Below are 18,066 nucleotides of genomic sequence, written 5' to 3' on the forward strand. Positions count from 1 at the left end.
CCTCTGCTGCCGCTCCTGCTACTGCTGCTGCTGCTGCTGGGGGTGGCCGAGGGGGCTCGGGTCTCCTCCAGCCTCAGCACCACCCACCACGTCCACCACTTCCACAGCAAGCACGGCACCGTGCCCATCGCCATCAACCGCATGCCCTTCCTCACCCGCGGCGGGCACGGTAAGTGGCGCCACCGACGGCGGCCCGCTGGCCCCCGGTGTCTCTGCGCGCGCGGCGGGGCCGCACCCCGGCCGGCTCCTCTGCTTTGCGGGCCCCGGGGCCCCCTCACCTCCCTCCTCTGGGTCCCATCATCTCAGCCCCACCCTCTCCTCTCCGTTACTCCTCCTGCCCCCATCACCCCCATCTATGCCTTCATCCCATTCCCGCCTCACCTTCACCTTCTCAGCTTTATCTCTGGCTTGTTACCACCTTCTTATTTCTGTATGCCCGTCACCTCCCTGTGTCCTTTCATCCTCTCTGTCCAACTCCCACTTCCCTATTTCTCTTCCTCATCACCTCCCCCATCCCTGCCCCTTATCATTTCCCCATCTGTCTCACCTCCACCTCGGCCTTACCCCCACCTTCCTTACTGGCTTTCATCTCTGTGTCCCTTTACCCTCCCACAACCTCCCGTCTATCATCTTTGGCCCTGACATGTCCCATCTCTTCCTCTGTCACCTCTTCATATCTGTCTCCATCTCACCTCTGTCCCTCCAGCCACCTTCCCTTCTATTCCCATTACTGTTCTTCCATCACCTCTCAGTCAGCACACTCCAGTAGCCCATCCTTCTCCGGATCTCTTTCCCTTCACGTCCTGTTTCTCCATCCATACCTCCCCATCTCTGCCCTACCTCCACCTCTGATCCCAGCATCTCTCACCTCTGTCACTTCTAATTTATGCTTCTTCAGTACATCCTCATCCCAGTACCCCATCACCTCCCATGTCAGTCACTCATCACCTCCCATTTCGGTCCCCCATTAGCTCCCAGTCAGTCCCCCATCACCTCCCATCTTGGTCCCCCATTAGCTCCCAGTCAGTCCCCCATCACCTCCCATCTTGGTCCCCCATTAGCTGCCAGTCAGTCCCCATCACCTCCCATGTCGGTCCCCCATCACCTCCCATGTCAGTCACTCATCACCTCCCATTTCGGTCCCCCATTAGCTCCCAGTCAGTCCCCCATCACCTCCCATCTTGGTCCCCCATTAGCTCCCAGTCAGTCCCCCATCCCCTCCCATGTCGGTCCTCTATCACTTTCCACATACCATCACCTCTTACCTCAGTTCCTCCTAACCTTCCATCCCAAAACCTGTTTCACCACCCGTCTCAGATGCCATCACTTTGCATTTCGAACCCTATGTCACTTCTCATTTCTGCCTTTCACCACCTCCCATCTCACTCTTCTCATTACTTCCTATCTTAGACTTATTTTCAACCCCTAAGAGTCTCTGTATACCATTTCTTCCCATCTCTGTACCTGTCACCTCCCATCTCTGTCCTCCATACTCTCTGTGTCCCCATCTCTTCCTGTCACGTGCTCCCATCACTTCCCATCACTACCTCCATTACCTCCCATGTCTGTCCATCTTCACATTTTATTTTATTCCTAAGCCAGCCAGCCTCCATCAATTCCTGTCTCAGTCCCTCCTTCACATCCATCTCAGAGCTCCCATCACGTCCTAGCCCAGAGACCCCATCACTTCTCATTTTAGCCCACTTATCACTTCCTTTTTCTCTACCTTCTCATCACCTCCCATCTCTGCACCTTGCCATCACCTTCTTTATAGTACCCCTATCGCCTTCATTTCTGTACCTTCATGACCTCCCAGCTCTATCTCTCTCACCTCCCATATGGTACTCCTCAACATCTGCCATCTCTGTACCTCCATGCCATCCCATCTCTGTATCTCCACCCCATTCCATGCCATCCCATCTGTGTACTCTCATTACCTCCTATATCTGTCTTTCCATCACTCCTATCTCTGTGTTCTCCATCCTCACCTCCCATCTCTGTACCTCCACTCTCCCATCTCCCATCACCTTTTATGGGCACTCCCATCATCACTCATCACTGTACCTTCATCAGTTCTAACTCTCCCCTTTTTACTTCCCATCTGTGTACTTCCTCTCCCTGTACCCTCATCACTTCCCATTTCTGTCCATCCACCACTTCTCATTTCTCTGCCCTATTGTGTTCCTCTATCATCCTCCATCCCTGTGTCTTCATCATTTCCCATCCATGCCCCTCATTGCCTCCCATTTCTGTACTCATCATCTCTGCCTCCCCACCATTGTTCTACATCTGCCCATCCTTGCTTCCCAATCTTTGTTCTCGCATGTCACCTCCATCTTTATGCCCCTTTTCTACTCCTCTTTTCTCCTATCTCATCTTAATCTCCTTTTTCACAACTCTGCTTTCTCTTCATCCACTTCCCAGGATGAATTGGCCCTTCAAACCCTCTTCTGCATTCCTTCCTTCTCTCTTTTCCCCTCATCTAATCTCTGGCCCAGCTGGGGTCCTCTCCAGGCAGGGCTCTCCAGTTTCTTTCTCTTCTTGCATTTCTCCACTCTACACCTTGCTCCTGATCTCAACTCCCTTTTCCTTCCCATGAACTTTCTGGTCCTCTTTACCTGCACCCTCCCCTCTCTATTGTCCCCTTTTGACTCCCTTGAGGCTCAATGTTGCCTCCAAAGGGGCCCATATAGGACACGGCCTTTCTGGGCAATGAGGAGAGGTGTGAAGGGGTGAGATAGGAAAGGGGAGTCAGACATTTTGGGGGAGAGGCATGTGGGGTGGGGAGGAGAGGAGGTGAAAGAGGAGGGGAAAAGAGAGAGGTGCTAGCCTATGGAAGACAGCAGGCTGGAAGACCTGGGACCTGGAGCCACAGAGGAAGGTTCAGCAAAGGAGCTGGAGTCAAGGATGCAAAGAACTGGGGAAAGGGAAAGAAAATGGAGGAGAGAACATGGGGGCAGGCAGGAACCTATGGAAGGAATGTTGGCATTGGGATCGCCTCAGAGATGGCCAGCCTCTTGCTGTGCAGAGGAGAAAAACAGTGCAAGAGAGGGCCAATGACTGCTCATTGCCACACGGAAATAGAGCTGGGGCTGGAGGGCGCTGCTGGACAGTGACAGAGGTGGTGGGAGATGGGGCAGGGGAGCATGTGAAGGGTGAGGCAGGTGAGAGGAAGGAAGAAAGTCAAAGGAAAGATAGAAGAGTAAGGAGGAGGCCACCTATCGTGGCTGGACCCCACCTCTGCTCACCTTAACCACAGGAGGAGCTGAAAGAACAAGCTCCTTTGGGACCCCATGCTTGGCTGGAGGAATAGGCTAGCTTGGTAGGCCTTTCTAGCCAGGCTTCCTCTCTGCCCCAGCATCTCCCTAGCATGCCCCATGTAAGGGCGCCTCTCCTCTTTCTGCACCTACTTCTCCACTTCCCTTCTTTTGGGTTCTCCCTGCATTTCTCCTTGCCTTCCTTCCTTCTCTTCTCACTTTCCCCCTTCACCCTTCCATCCCCCAACCCCTCATGTTACATAATATTCCCCTGCCAACCTGCCAGACACTATTGACACTCCCCCACCTGATGTCACACCTGATGTTGGTCTGGGGCCTGGGAGGACCAGCACACCTGGGTCCTAAAAAATGGGCTGAGTGGGTGACACCTTTCTGGTTCTTGACCTCAATTCCGGTTTCAGAGTCCTTGAGGACTCTTCCAGCCCCCGACCTTCGTTTCTTGTACCCTCTAAAGCCAGAAATGGAGGGATCACTCCCAGCTCCGTTCTGAGTCAGTAGCCTCAGGGGTTCTGGATTTATTACTCCTGCTTTTAAAGGGGACTGGCATTTATTTTGCTTCTGGATATGGGTGTGTTACCTTGGATTTTTGACTGCATGGTTTATAGCGAAGAATGTTTGGGTTAAGAATTGAGGGGATATTGTTCTGGGATTCTAGATAAAAGAGAGCTGAGCCCAGGGATGTGGACCCATGGAGATCCCCTCTCTGGGTTGTGAGGGCCCATGTACAAAGAGCTGGTGTGGGTTGTGGGCACCTAGGACAGAGGCTTTTCTGGATTGTGCAGGACCTTTTATTCTGTCATGATTCTAGATTTACCAGGAGGTTTTGATCGTGGCTTCTGACTCTGCAGGGGCACAGGGAAGCAGAGGGTCTGCACACGTATTTTTAACCACAGGGGCATCACTGCTTGGTTGGTTTTTGAATGGGATGATTATGTTGTTTGGGTCTGAGTTAGGTAGCCATTATTAATGGTTGGTTGGTGTTTTTTCTAGGATGCAGGTGTGTGGGGACTGTATGGCAGATTCTTGATCATGTTAGGGTGTTTGCAGATTCTTAATCTTTTAGGGTGTTTTACTGGATCGGTGTATTTCTGGGTCTAGGAGGCATTGAGGGGACTATGTTGGATGTGGGCAGAAGGTGCTGACCCTGGGCCTTTGGGTGGTGGGCATCTGGGTCTGTGGCATCTTGCATCTGGAGAGAGGCTCTCTTGCTTTGGGCTTTAGGGGAAATACACTTCCTGAAATATTATGCACAATGTAGCTCACAGTGGTTTCCTATGGAGGTGAAGACCAATTGGTCTAGACCACCCTCCGGCAACATTCATTGCCCTGGAACCCTTTCTGGAACCTTCCAAGGTTCTAGATGTGCTGTGGTATCCTGGGCCCCATGTCTCCTAGAGGGCCGGCTTGTGCCTTCCTGGGGGAAGTCTGGTGGTCAGGGCAGAGAACAGCTTGCCTTGGTGAGAGGCAGAGGCACCCCTGGAATGCGGCCGGTGGGGCGGGGCCTGTGGGAGCTTCATCCCGCCCCGCCTCCCCCCCTGCAGAGCCTTGTGTGCCCTCCGGCTGGAGTGCGAGCTGGGGAGAGCAATGTCTCCCCAGGGTAATTACTACCCCTCCAGTCCAATAAACCATTCATCCTTCCCCTCTCCTGCCCGAGAAGTGTCTCTCCACCCGGTGCCCTCACAGTGTAATAAACGCCCTTAGGCTTTACCAGGCCAGCCCAGCGTGATAAACTGGCTGCAGGGAAAGCAGCTGGGTAATACATCCCGGGGCGAGGCCTGGCCGAGCAGGGCTTGCTGGGCGTGCGGGGCCGGGGAGGCCGGCGGGCAGTCCTGCGTCCGTCCACGACCACCGCGGGCTGGGCAGTGTCGCCCCGCCCTGGCCAGCCAGCCGCTGCCCTTGCGCCGGAGCTCCGCGCTGGCCCGTGAATGCCCGCCTTCGTGTGCTCACCGCATGTTTCTGGCGGGCCTCGCGGCTCCCGTCGGGGGTCTGCTTCGCCCCTCTCAGTCTTTGTGTGCGACTGTCGTTTCCTGGTGGGGGTGTAGGGTTTCCGGAGGTGTCTGGTGGGCCTGGTGCTTGGGACGGCGCGCCCGCCTTGCTCTCTCTGGTCCCTGCCTGCTCCCCAGGCGCTCTCTGGGCGCACACAGGGCCCCCTCCAGGGTGCTGTGTTGGCTGGGTGCCTGCGGGAGAGGAGTGAGGAGAAAGGGACTCCTTTCCCCTGGACCTGGGCGATTTGAGAGGGGAAGGCTCCAGGTGGCCGGGGCTTCCTTCCGCTGGTCTGAGGCCTAGGAAACCCAATGCCAGCTCTGCTCGGACCCCTGGAGCCCTGGGGAGAAGAGGCCGTAGCCCCTGGCCAGGGAGGCCAGGGAAGGGATGTGGCTGGACAGTCAGCAACTCCATTCCCCTGGCCCTCCCCACCTCCGAAATTTGGACATGCAGCTTGTGAGTGGAGGGGGAAGGGAGGACCCTGGGTATTATGGTTGCCATGGAAACAGCCGATTTTCCAGAGTGTTGCAGTGTCGGCAGCGAAGAGCCTGTTAGGGGCTGAGGCCTGTCCCGCTCCTGCCTTCTGCCCTGCCCTTTCCTGGCAGGTGACCGGCCCACAGGTGGGGTTGTGGCTCACACTGCACCCTGCTCCCAGCCAGCTTTCCACCCTTCTCCTAGGGCCCCATCCTGAGGGTTCAGCCCTCACCACTGTGCTTCCCAGGCCCCCAGGTAAAGAGGACATCTGAGTCCTGAGGGGCAAAGCTGGCTTCCCTGCCTGCTAGGGGCTTGGTCCCCAGCTGCAGGCTGTGGCGGGATGTCCAGGTTATTAGATATCACTCCAGTTCTCTCCTGCCTGCCCCGCCCCCAGAGTATCAGCCTTCGCTGTCTCTGGCCCTGCCTGGGCAGGTGGCGGGCCCTTGTGTTTAGTCCTGCTGGGGCCTGACAGGTGAGCTTATGGCACTGCACCACCACCCTGAACCCCCTGCTGGCCTCACTACCTCTCTGGGACCCAGGCAACAGCCTTCCCTCTCCTCAGCTCCTCACTGGGGCCTGCGGATGGTGCCTCCCTCCAAGGCATTCAGGGGTCTGCCTCTCCTTTGGGGGCCTAGGAACTCCCTGGGGTAGGGCTCCCTTATCCCTTATTGCCCCCGAACTGGGACACCACAAGGGGGTTCCTGAGTCCCTGTGGGGAGAGACCCCCAGGTGCTCGAAGAGACCAGGCAGACCCTACTGTTACCAGCTGGGCCGCCATCTTGGTTATCGAGTTTGTGCCTAGAGCCAGGATGTCCTGCCTCCCAAGCTCCCAGCCCCCTACCCCTGGCTTCTAGTCCTACTCCAGAGCTCTTCCACCCCCAAGGCCCTTCTCCCAGCTTACTCCAAGTTTTGGCCCTCAGGCTGCATGTCTCTCTGGGTAACCCTCCCTGGAACGCCCCTCCCTCCAAGAAGTGCTTTGAGAGGAGTCGTTAGTGGCTAATTATTTAATTAAACATTTTATGAATCTCATCTGCTCCATTTATGTTCTAAAGAATGCAGGATAGTTCCCTTCCCTTCCTTTTGCTGAAGGCCCCAGAGTCTTAGTCCTCTAGGCCTCCCAGACAAGACTCCCTTCCTGGAAACTGGGTGACCAGCCCCCCACCCCCCCCACCCCCAGGGAGCTCAGTCAGCCACAGGAGGGAACATGGCGACTAATGGGGTTTATTTTGGGGCTGAGATCGTTAGGGACCTCACACCCGCCCCCGGCAGCCGGATGGCGTGGAGGAGAGGGAGGAGGGAGGGTGGGGTGGGGGAGGGCAGGGAGAGGAGCCTTCGTCTTTGGCTCCCACTCTCTTGCTTTCTGTCACCTACATCCCTCTCTGTCCCTGTCTGTCCATCTGTCTCTCTGCCTTCTTCCTCCTCTGGCTGTCAATCTCCCCCCACCCCACCCCACCACCACCACGCCCTTCATCTGTCTCTTCCTTCCTGGGCAGGGCTCCAGGACACCCCTGCTTTGGGACCCAGCCTCATTGTCTGGTGGAGGCAGCCCCCTGGGCGAAAGCAGGGAGTCCTGGGCAATGGACCAGAAGAGTTTCAGGGGCTTGCGGGGGGAGTAGGCATGAGGGGTGTTGCTGGAGGGGCGACTGCCTGTGGACTATGAGTCAGAGCTGAACGAGGCCCCTGCGCAGCTTCCCGCCATCACCTGGGGCTCCTTCTTTCCTTGGTGCCTGCCTAGCTGTGGCCCCAGAGAAGCACGCACCTTGCATCTGTCACCTCTGCCAGCCCTGGAAGCAGTGGAGCTGGTCAGGCCCAGGCCCCCTGGGTCCTTCCTGCCCACAGCACACTCATCTTCTGGCCTCCTTGCAGCCTCTCTCTGGGCGCTCTCTCTGTCACTCTCTTCATTACTTCTCTGTTTTGCTGTAATTAAAGCTAGAATTCTTGATGAGGCAGCTACATCTGTCTGTGCGCATGCACAGACTCTGCCGGGTACCTGCTGGCCAACTTCTCCCTCGGGTGGCAGGGCCCAGTGGCTGCTGGGGGTCTCACAGCTGGAGCCCCGCACCCCAAACCTGGGGTCCCAGTGCTGACCTGCTGATCTCACCCTCCTGATGCCATATCTCCCTCTCCTTCTCTCTGCAGCCGGGACCACATACATCTTTGGGAAGGGGGGTGCGCTCATCACCTACACGTGGCCCCCCAATGACCGGCCCAGCACGAGGATGGACCGCCTGGCCGTGGGCTTCAGCACGCACCAGCGGAGCGCTGTGCTGGTGCGGGTGGACAGCGCCTCTGGCCTGGGAGACTATCTGCAGCTGCACATTGTAAGGACCCTGGGCCCTGGCCCCCAACCTTTGAGCCTCACCCTGACCCCAGAATCCACTCAGTCCCTTCACTGCCATGGAGTCCTCACCTCAAATCTTTCCCTCCAGCGGAGCCCTCCAAATCTCTGTCCCCTGATTCCTGACTTTCCAGCTAAGTAGTTCTGCTTCTGACTCACTCATGGAGACCCCAGAGCTTGCCCATCTGATTTGAATATACCCACTCCTTCCCTGAGACCATCTGTCTTCTCTCCTTCCTAGAACCTAGCCAAGGGCCTCCCCAAACCAAAACCAAACCCAATGCCCTCAAGTCGATTCCGACTCATAGCGACCCTATATGACAGGGTTTCCAAGGCAGGTTTCCTGTAGGGTTTGCAAGGCTGTAATCTTTACGGAAGCAGACTACCACATCTTTCTCTCGTGGAGCGGCTGGTGGGTTCAAATTGCTGATCTTTCAGTTAGCAGCCGTGCGCTTAACCACTGCGCCACCAGGGCTCGTATATATATAACAAAACATTTACCAATTCAACCATTTTTTGCACATATAATTCGATGACTCACTACGCTCATCCTGTTGTGCAACCACGCTCTCCTTTTCCAAATTATCCCGCCGCCATTAACAGAAACTCAGTGCCCTGTAAGTGATGACTCTCCCGTTCCCCCTGGCTCCTGCCCCCGGCAACCACTAATACACTTTGCTGTCTATACATTCGCCTTCCAGGCCATTCTTACATAGCTTTAGAAATGTCTCCACATTAGTGACTGCCTCGGCTGCTACCTGTTCAGACCCCCAGGGTGCCCACTGTGTCCTGCACCCCTTCCAGCCCTACTCCCTAGGACCTCCTCTGCCCAAGAACTTGCTTCTCCATCTTGCCTTCAGGTCCTGCCCCTGCCTCTGTTCTTGGTCTCTGTTCCCATGACCTTTGCCCTCCCAGCAGCCCCCTTACCCTGCCTTCCCTACAACTCTTCTGGCGGAGCTCACTCCTGGCTGGCCTTTGGGCCTAGCCCCACACTCCCACCCTGATGTTGGTCCCACCCACCTTGGCCTGCTGTCCATTTCCAGCCCAGCTCCTCGCCACAGACCTAGCCTCTGCCCGTGCCAGCTCCCTCCGGGACCTGTCCCTTCCCAGTGCCTCACCAGAGGCCTCCTGCCATGCCCACTGCTCCCCTCCTCAGTTTTCATCCTAACTCTGGTCTTCAGGGAGTCTTTGGGTGGCGCGAACAGTTAAGTGCTCTGCTGGTAACCAAACAGTTGGTGGTTCGAGTCCACCCAGAGGTACCTTGGAAGAAAGGCCTGGCGATCTACTGCCAAAAAATCAGCCACTGAAAACCCTGTGGAGCACAGTTCTGCTCTGGCACATGTGGGGTCACCATGAGTCAGAATCGACTTGATGGCAACTGGTTTAACTCTAATCTTCAAGCAGCCCTTTCCTCCGTCTCTGGTCCTACCTCACACCCATCCCCGTAACCTCTGGCCTTGCTCAATTTCAGCTCTGGTCTTGGCCTCTCCCCACCCCCTCCCTGTAGTCTGAACTCCTGACCTCTGACCTCAGACCCATCTCCATAAATAGCCCCTCCCAGCTGCCTCCCCTCCCTGCCCTCATCCCTCAAGCTGTGTATTGAGCAGGCAGGCCAGGCTCTGTGTGCTGGAAAGGTCTGGTGGTGGGGTGGGGCTGGGCTCTAAGAAGGGCAGAGTTGGGAGGGGAAAGAGGAAGCCAGAGAGGATGGTTGATTGGTTTGGGTCTGGCCCTCCCCACCTCATATCTTCTGAGATGAGGACGTGGCCTACTGACCCCTCTTTACCAAGCAGCTTTTCTCGTCCCATGTTTGCACACCCCTCCCCCAGCCCCAGAGAGGAAGGGGGTGTGAGGAGACATGTCCTGTGAGCAGAGTGGAGGTGGCAGCTGATGGACATTGGCGAGGGAGGCCAGGCGAGAGGCGTGTAAGAAAGGGGGGGCAGAGTGAAGAGTAGTGGGTGAGACAGTTGCTCAGGCCTGGGGAGATGCTTGGGAGTTCTGTGCCCATGTGTGAGCGTGACAGACAGGGTCTGTAACTGAGAGTGACAGCCTGTGGGTGAGAGACAGTGTGGCAGGCGACAGCATGCATGATAGCGCGGGCCTGGCTATGTGACGAGGGCGTGTCAGGATTGACGGCTGTGACTGTGGTCACTGTGTGACCCTGAGAGAGACTGTCCCATGATCTCTGAAGGTGTACCTCCATCTTCATAAGTCCACGTGGAGTGCTGTTTGTGGTTGTTTGACCCGCCTGAACGTGTGGCAGGGTGTGCGGGTGTGTCCTTCTCTGAACGTGAGGGCCGCTGCTCCTTCTCTTCCCAGTTGTGTGAGGCTCCGCATGGCTTTGGAGCACATGGCCTGGGATCCCAGCTCTGCCACCCCCTTGCTATCTTTGCGCCAGTCCCTCACCTCTCTGAGCCCCAGCGCGCTCGTCTGTGTAGTGGCATACCAGGGGGACAGACTTCATGGGGGTGCTGTGTGGTTCAATGAGATACTATATGCAAAGCCCCTGGGACAGTGCCCCACCTGTAGAAAGACTGAGCAAGTGTTAGCTAATGTCATGGTCACCCGGGTTGTCCCCTTGGACAGTGTCTCTGTGTGTTGTGTCTGTCTCTTTGACCACAGCTGTGTGTTTAGGGGACAGGGCTCCCCCAGTGCTGGGGAGAAAGGTAGGGGAGCAGGGTGCAGGCGGAGGGGATTTCCTCCTTTTCCCTCCCAACAGTTGCTCACAGGCCTCACCTGGTGAATGTTATGGAGGAGCTGGCTGAGTGCTGCAGGGGGGCAGGGAGGAGGGGGCGCCTGACCTGGGATGGGGAGAGCTTGGCAAGGGTGGCCGGCCTCCGGAGGAAGTGTGGGAGCAACGAGAGAGGCCAGCTCTGAGGGAAAGTGTTGGACACCAGACGGCTGAAGCCCCTTGGGGGCGGTCCCCAGCCCCCTCCTCCCCGGTGACACATCAGCTCCCACCACACAGCGTCATTAGCAGCTCTCAGAGAGTGGGGAGGCGGCAGCAAAATAAGAGAAAAGCAATTTGACGTTTCTAATAAAGCGTCGCTCCACTTTGCCAAATTAATTTTGACTCCCATAATTATTTGCTGTAGGAGCGGCCGCGTTCTCCCCACCGCCGCCTAATGAGGTAATTGGGGAATTAGGAATTAATGACTTTAACAGAAGTGACAACTGACTTCACGTCGGGAGCGGCTCTGGGGAACTGCCTCTCCCCTGGAGTGCACGGTACCAAGCCCTGCTGCCTCCTAGGAAACCCAGGTGTCCGCCTCCCAGCGCCCAGCCCACCTGCCCTCTCTGGCCGCCCTCCCAGGCTGCATCTGCCCCTTGGCCATCAGCACCGCCCCTGGGTGGAGCCTGTGGGGAGAAGGCATCCAAGGGGCCATTGCTATCCTGGGTGGTATTATAACTAACAATAGTAACAAGGAAGATTGGCTCTTCCCTCACGCGTGTGGGGAACAGATGATGATCATCTCCCCGGGGATGCTGTCAGTCTGTGGGTGGTGGATGGGTGGAGCTTGCTAATACTCTGTTAGGCAAGCCTGGCCTCAGTTTCCCTGCTTTAATGTATAGGTAAGAGCCCTGGTGGCACAATGGTTAAGTGCTCAGCTGCTAACCAAAAGGTTGGAGGTTCGAACCCACCAGCTGCTCCAAGGGAGAAAAGACCTGGCAATCTGCTCCCATAAAGATCACAGCCTTGCAAACCCTATGGGGCAGTTCTACTGTGTCACATGGGGTTGCTGAGTCAGAATTGACTCTATGGCACACAACAGCAACAGTGTATGGGTGGAGGGGAGCTTTCTCAGGTTCCGAATGACTGGACCCATGGTCGGGGGGAAAGGATAGGATGTGGGTCTCCAAGTCAGCCAGAGCTGTGCACCCCCCCCCCACTCTCTGCGCAATCTGTGAGCCACCCCGTCCCCACCTCCAGTGTCACCAAGCCTCTCAGCCACGTTAGATGCAGGTGGTGGCAGCTGAATGGTTTCTCATGCCCAGGCCAGGCTGGGCCAGTCTTTCAGGAAGACCCTAGGGGGAGTCATGTGTTTCTGTGATGGGCTGGGCCCCTGTGACTGCGTGTGACCCTGGGGGGCTGAGTGAGCCTGTGTGTCCGTCCTGTGTGGGAGGAGGAGCCTGGGGACAGGGGGCTTGTCAGCAGGACCCAGGGGCTGAGTTCAGGAGTGCTGCTGGCACGTGCATGGGAATGCAATGGGGCTCAGGTTTCAGGCCCAGTGGCCCTTCCACCAGCTTCTGTAGACCCCTTGGTGGAGACGGAGGGAGGCTGGCCTTGGGGGCCTCTCAGATCACCGTTCCCCCAGCTCTGAGGGTCAGCATTTCCCCAGACTAGTGGGCAAGGAGAAGGGGCACTGGCTTTGGAGTCAGGCCAGGCAGGGTTCAAATCTGGGGCTCCCTTCTTATGGGCCGTGAGATTTGGGGGGTGTTATTGAACCTCTCTGAGCCTCAGTTTCCTCCTCGATAAAACAGGGATGCTGTGAGGAGTCCCTGAGATCAGCACCCACACAGGGCCTGGCCCAACTTAGAGGTGCAGTGAAGCTCCCGTCTTGCTCCAGCCCCATCGATGGGACTCTTCCTGGAATGGATTCTGGGTGGCCGTGCCTGCAGGGAAGGCTGCTATATGCAGGGTGTCCTTTCCGGAGCCTGCGGCCCGGGCCCAGAGGTCACTCAGGCTCTTTGTTCCCCTTCTGTGTGCCTCAGTCCCTGTGACATCTTTTGCCAGCCCCTCCCCAGCCCCATCCCACACCCCACACACAGCTCCCACGTTTATCTTTTCTTGGTCAGTCCAACATAGCTTTCCCTGTTCCCTTCCTATGCCTGCACCCCAAACACACACAGCCCAGATCCCCCACCTCTCTGCCCCCATGGCTGCAGAGGGTCCACCCCCACACAAAGAGCCTGACTTACTTCAGGCCTCCCAGTCTGCCAGGAGAGGCATACAGATGCCCCGTGTGAGACCCCCAGGCTGCTCAGTGCTGATGGTGCAGGGGCCGGTGGCTTGAGGGTGTGTGTCCTTCCCCAAGCTTCCGTGCATCTCTCTGTTGGTCCTGCCTTGGGGAGGCCTCCACCCACTTCTCCCTGGGTGGGTCCCCACCATGGTCCTGGTCGTCCCTGTCTGGGGTCTGGGCTCAGTGGCCCTTGCACAGAGTAGGTGCTCTGTAAATATTTGTGAATGTTCTAGAACCAAAGGCAAGAGTCAGCTGTGGTGTGTGGAAGGGGCTCTAGTCCAGGCTCTGCACCCCCACTGGCTTCCTCTCTGAGCCTCGGGTCATCCTTGCTGTCTGCACAGGGAGCTCAGCCCTGCCCTGCCCACATGTCCAGTAAAGGCAGGCCTGGGAAAGGGGCGTGTGCGGCTGTCAAGTGCCGCGGGCCTGGGCGAGCGGTGGTCACACGTGGAGTTCTAGAAGGAGTGGATGGTTGCTTCCTTCTGCTCGCTGACCTCCACCTCCCTGTCCCCAGGACCAGGGCACCGTGGGGGTGATCTTTAACGTGGGCACGGATGACATTACCATCGACGAGCCCAACGCCGTCGTGAGCGATGGCAAATACCACGTGGTGCGCTTCACCCGAAGCGGCGGCAACGCCACGCTGCAGGTGGACAGCTGGCCGGTCAACGAGCGATACCCAGCAGGTAGGCGGTGTGGGCCTGCGGAGGATGCGCGGTGGGTGGGGCGGGGCCGGCCGCCGGCGGCGTCTGATAGGAGCGCTGCCCGGGCTGGGGCGGAGCTAGGCGGAGAGGCTTCCGGTGGCGGGGCGGGGCTACAGGAACCGAGAGGGCTGTGGGGCGGGGCCGGGGCGGGGCTAAAGAGGGAAGTCGGGACTCGCAAAAGCCGGGCTGAGGCTGTGGGGGTGGAGTCGGAGGACGCATCAGCCAGGAGGGAGGGTGGGAGTTCAGTTTGGGGACGGGCGAGAGAAGAGAAGAGGAAAGATAGAAGTAGGGAGAGTCAAACGCGACTGAGGAAAGATTCAGAAAAGAGGGACAGGCCGAAAGGAGGAGGCCAGAAACCAAGGAGAAAAAATGTGGAAGTAACACCTACGCTGGCTTGGCAAGGAGGCAGGGCTGTTCCCAAGGACAGATCAAAAGAACCAACGGCCTTAAAAAAAGCGAGTCAAGAACCTATATTAAGAGATCTCAATAAAGGGAGAATGTAGCCAAGAAAACCTAGAGAAAGAGGGCTCGGTGTCTTGGGGTGTCAGGTATATGGTGAAGGGGGAAGAGAGAGGTGACAACAAGAAATGAAAAACAGGGTCAAACTCCTTGGTCTTAGGTCCTAGGCTGGGGTCTGGGTCACAGGGGGACTGGCAGGGGGCTCGCAGCCTGGTGGGGAGCCCCAGCAATGCAAGCCGTGGTGGCTGGGGACAAACCAAGGTCTGAGGAGCCCAGAGAAGGAAGGGGATGAGGACGTGAGGACGTGAGGGAGATGAGGCAGGGAAGAGAAAGAAGCACCTCTGAGTGAGAGAAAACAGGAGGAGCCGTGGGGAGATATGGAAATAGTCACCGAGACACATACAGAGACGGGGAGCTCCAGGAGAGATGCAGGGAGATACATGGAGCCACCGACATGCAGCCCCAGCCAGGGAGAGAAGGGGTAGACAGAGCCTGGCGGGGAGAGGAAGAGCCCGGTGAGGAGCTAGAGAGGAGGGAAAATAGCAACACTGTAGGGGAGAGCTGCAGAAACAGAGATGCTGAGATACAGGCCAAGCGACACTGCAGTCACACACACACAGGGCTGATGGGAAGCAAAGGGAGCGTCTGTGCCTCCAGTGTCTCTCCTGGCAGAGAGAAGGCCAAGTGGAGGCAGAGAAGCTGCCTACACTGACCGATAGTGGTGTGGGCAGAAGGACAGTGCAAGGGGCAGGTGTCCAAATCCCACCTCTGCTGGACTAAAGATGCCAGTACAGGCCCACAGCTCACAACCACACAGTCTTAGCGCCCAAATGTTCACGGGCAGCCTCTGGAGATGGAGACCCACAGCCCTCCCCCCCCACATTAATACAGGGACTGGTATCCACCCCCAGACACACAGAGCTCTGCAGAGATTCATAGGGTCAGACAGACATACGAGAAAACAGCCCCGCAGGGGGATGCCTGCCCACGCCAAGGCCCTGGGCATGTGTGAGGTCATTCAGACATGTACCTGCTCCTACGCAGTCATACACGGCCGCAGACACTGACAGGCTGTGTGGGTGTGATTGCCCTGCGGGCATCAGACTTCTCTGTCTCTCTCAAATGCACTCATACTGTCAACCTTTGTAGGCATGGCGACATGTGCCTGAGCTGGACAGGGCTGGACTGTGGGGACCTGAAGGCCTCACCATGCCAAGCCAGGACTTGGGTGCAGAGCTTGGTCCCTTGGAACCCAGCAAGTCAGAGGCCAGGTCAGGGGAGTCACACCTGCTCTCCACTGCTCAGGAACTCCTGGCTGGGGAAGGGGACCCCAACAGACTACCAGGGTGCTCCCCACCCCCAGCTGCAGAGCGAAGTAGCCTGAGGGCTGGTGGCTGCCTGCGTGACCTGTGAGGGCAGATCCTTTAAAAGAGCTGAGTCTTATCCCAAGCCACCACTGCAGGCCAGGTTAGCAGTGAGCACGGGCCCAGAGACTGGGGCTCTTCAGACTTTAGGGGGCAGAAGGACACCGTTCATGGGTCCTAGTCAGCCAGACCTGGGTTCTGGTCTTGAATCTATTACTGACAAGTTGTGTCACCTTGGACACATCATCTAACCTCTGAATCTCAGCTGCCATCTCTGAAAGGTGGGGATAATACCCACCTTACAGGGGTACTATGGGGATTCCATCAGATAATGTAAGGGAAGCTCTAGAACAGCATGGCATAGTGGAGGAGCTCAATTAACAGAGCTTTTGTTAGAACTGTTATATATTCAGTCTCCCATCAATGAGGCAGATGTACACACTTCCCTTCCTCATAGGACTCACACAGTCATGCAGACATACACACACACGACTATCCAAGGCACATAGTTCCCTGAGTGCCTCCTGCCCTCATGCCTGTGTGCCCTGCACATGTGCCCCCTTCCCCTCTTCTGGCCTGACTCCCCTTCACCTCTCCTCTGCCCCCTGCCCCCTAGGCTCGGGAGCCCTGTGCTACCACTAAAGGCACATATAACACTGCTGGCCGCCACTCGTCCCCGTTTGACTTGGGCTACTAGTGGGCAAGGACCAGGCCTTCCTCTTTTCATCCCCAGGAACAGAGCAGGGAAATGTTTGTTGAGTGAATAAATGAGCAAGCATCCATTTTTGACTTAAACACGAGTGTCCTGAATCTCTAGGGAGATCTAGGCAGACCCAGGCCCAGAGCTCCCTGGCAGGTGCACACAGCTGGCGGGGGGAGGAGGTGGTGGGAGATGGAAATGGGTTAGTGGACAGTGCGCAAGTGGTTTAAATGGGGATAGTGTCCATATCCCCAAAGACAATCGTTTCCATTTATACTGCTGCCAACTGGGATCAGCCACAGCCCATGGACGAAGGAAGGACACACAGATACTCCCAGGCACCCTGGCCCTCCCCTTTCCACACGCACGCACACGCACACACACACATTCTCCCTCCTTGCCTCCAGGGGCTGAGGAAAGGACAGTGGAGAGAGGAACAGGTGGGTATCCAGATGGGCAGCCCAGGACTGGAAGAGGGGTGGGGGTTAGGAATTGGGGGAGCTGAAGGAAAAAGGCTGTAGGGGGCTGGTTGGGTAAGCAAGATGGGTGAGAGGGCCTTGGGGAGCTGGGGCTGGCTCCTGAGGGCAGAGAGGAGAGGATGAGGGCCCCGGATCTGAGCAGAGGGGTTTGAGGAGCTTGAAATGGAGCTGAGATGGGCAAAGAGAGCCAGGTGAGGGCTGAGGAGGAGGCCATCGCCTGTGGGAGGTTACTGGGGAGGAGAAAGGGGTGGGAAGGAGGTGAGCTGGTGAGCACGCAGAGGGCTGTGGGACAGCCTGCAGAGAAGGGAAGGTGGTGTGGGTGGCTCCAAGGGCTGCTGGGTGGTGGTGGGCTCCTGCAGTGGCTCCAGGGTGGAGAAAGGGCGCTGGGAGCAGGGCGGGAGGCGGGAAGTGCTGCTGTCAGTGCAGTGCAGGAGTCTGGCGAGGGGTTGAGGTGGAGGGTGCTCAGGGTGTGGCGTGAGGTGGGAACAGAGGGAAGCTGGGAGTCGCATGGCTGGTAAAGGGAGTGGAGATGCTTGGAGACGTTTAAATGTCAGTGGTAAATGCGTGTGCCGGGTGACCCCCTCTAAATGCCGCATAAAGCCCGCTTAACCCGCCCCCACTTCTAAACCGCCTTCTAAATGCAGTAACCAGCTGGGCCCTGACTTAAACCTGCTAAATGCCCCCCTCCTGCCCCAGTGCCCCGCTTTGGGATGGGGACCTAAGTGGGGCCTCAACAGCTTGACCACAGATAAACCTGTTTAACCTCTGACCTTTGACCTTCCAGCAGCCTTTTCTTTCAGTTCTTTTTCCTTTTCGTCTTTTTTCCCCTCGAGTTTTCTTTGGGTTGCTCCTGCCCCCAGGGTGGGGCTGGCTCCGGCTGCGGAGCCCCGGGATGGGGCGGGGCCGAACGAGGGACCCAGCCTTTCTTGTCTTGGCTTTGGTGGACCGTGGCCCCGCTTCCGTGGATGTTGCTGCTCACTTTGAGACTCCTGAGAGATGAATAATTACTTTTCTAACTCCTTTGGACTTCGCTGCCTGAGAAACCTACTGTCTTTCTAAACTTTTCCAAGGAAACTTTGATAACGAACGCCTGGCGATTGCTAGACAGAGAATCCCCTACCGGCTTGGTCGAGTAGTAGATGAGTGGCTGCTCGACAAAGGTAATTAATCAGAATTAATTAATTAACTAATTAACTTTAAAAATACTATCTTAAAGGTGCAGAGCTCTCTCTTCCCCCATTCATGCCTTCCCCGTCACCCACCCCCAGGTGAAGGGACGATTGTCCTTCCGAAAGGCTGCCCTCCTGTTTGTGGTCAAGGGTCTATGGTGAC

General features: G+C 57.0%; 1 protein-coding gene across 4 annotated transcripts in view; it reads left to right on the top strand.

Moving 5' to 3' along the window:
- NRXN2 (neurexin 2) overlaps positions 1–18,066 on the top strand; it is a 114,792-nt gene that overhangs the window by 72,213 nt on the left and 24,513 nt on the right. For all 4 annotated transcript variants that reach the window (XM_004383769.2, XM_023738230.1, XM_023738229.1 and 1 more), the window contains 3 exons: positions 7,875–8,056; positions 13,543–13,714; positions 17,805–17,894. In XM_004383769.2, coding sequence (XP_004383826.1) covers positions 7,875–8,056; positions 13,543–13,714; positions 17,805–17,894 — 444 coding nt within the window. The remainder of the gene's footprint in view (positions 1–7,874; positions 8,057–13,542; positions 13,715–17,804; positions 17,895–18,066) is intronic.

Source organism: Trichechus manatus, unplaced genomic scaffold (genome assembly GCF_000243295.1).
Source record: "Trichechus manatus latirostris isolate Lorelei unplaced genomic scaffold, TriManLat1.0 scaffold00113, whole genome shotgun sequence".
Lineage (NCBI taxonomy): Eukaryota > Metazoa > Chordata > Mammalia > Sirenia > Trichechidae > Trichechus > Trichechus manatus.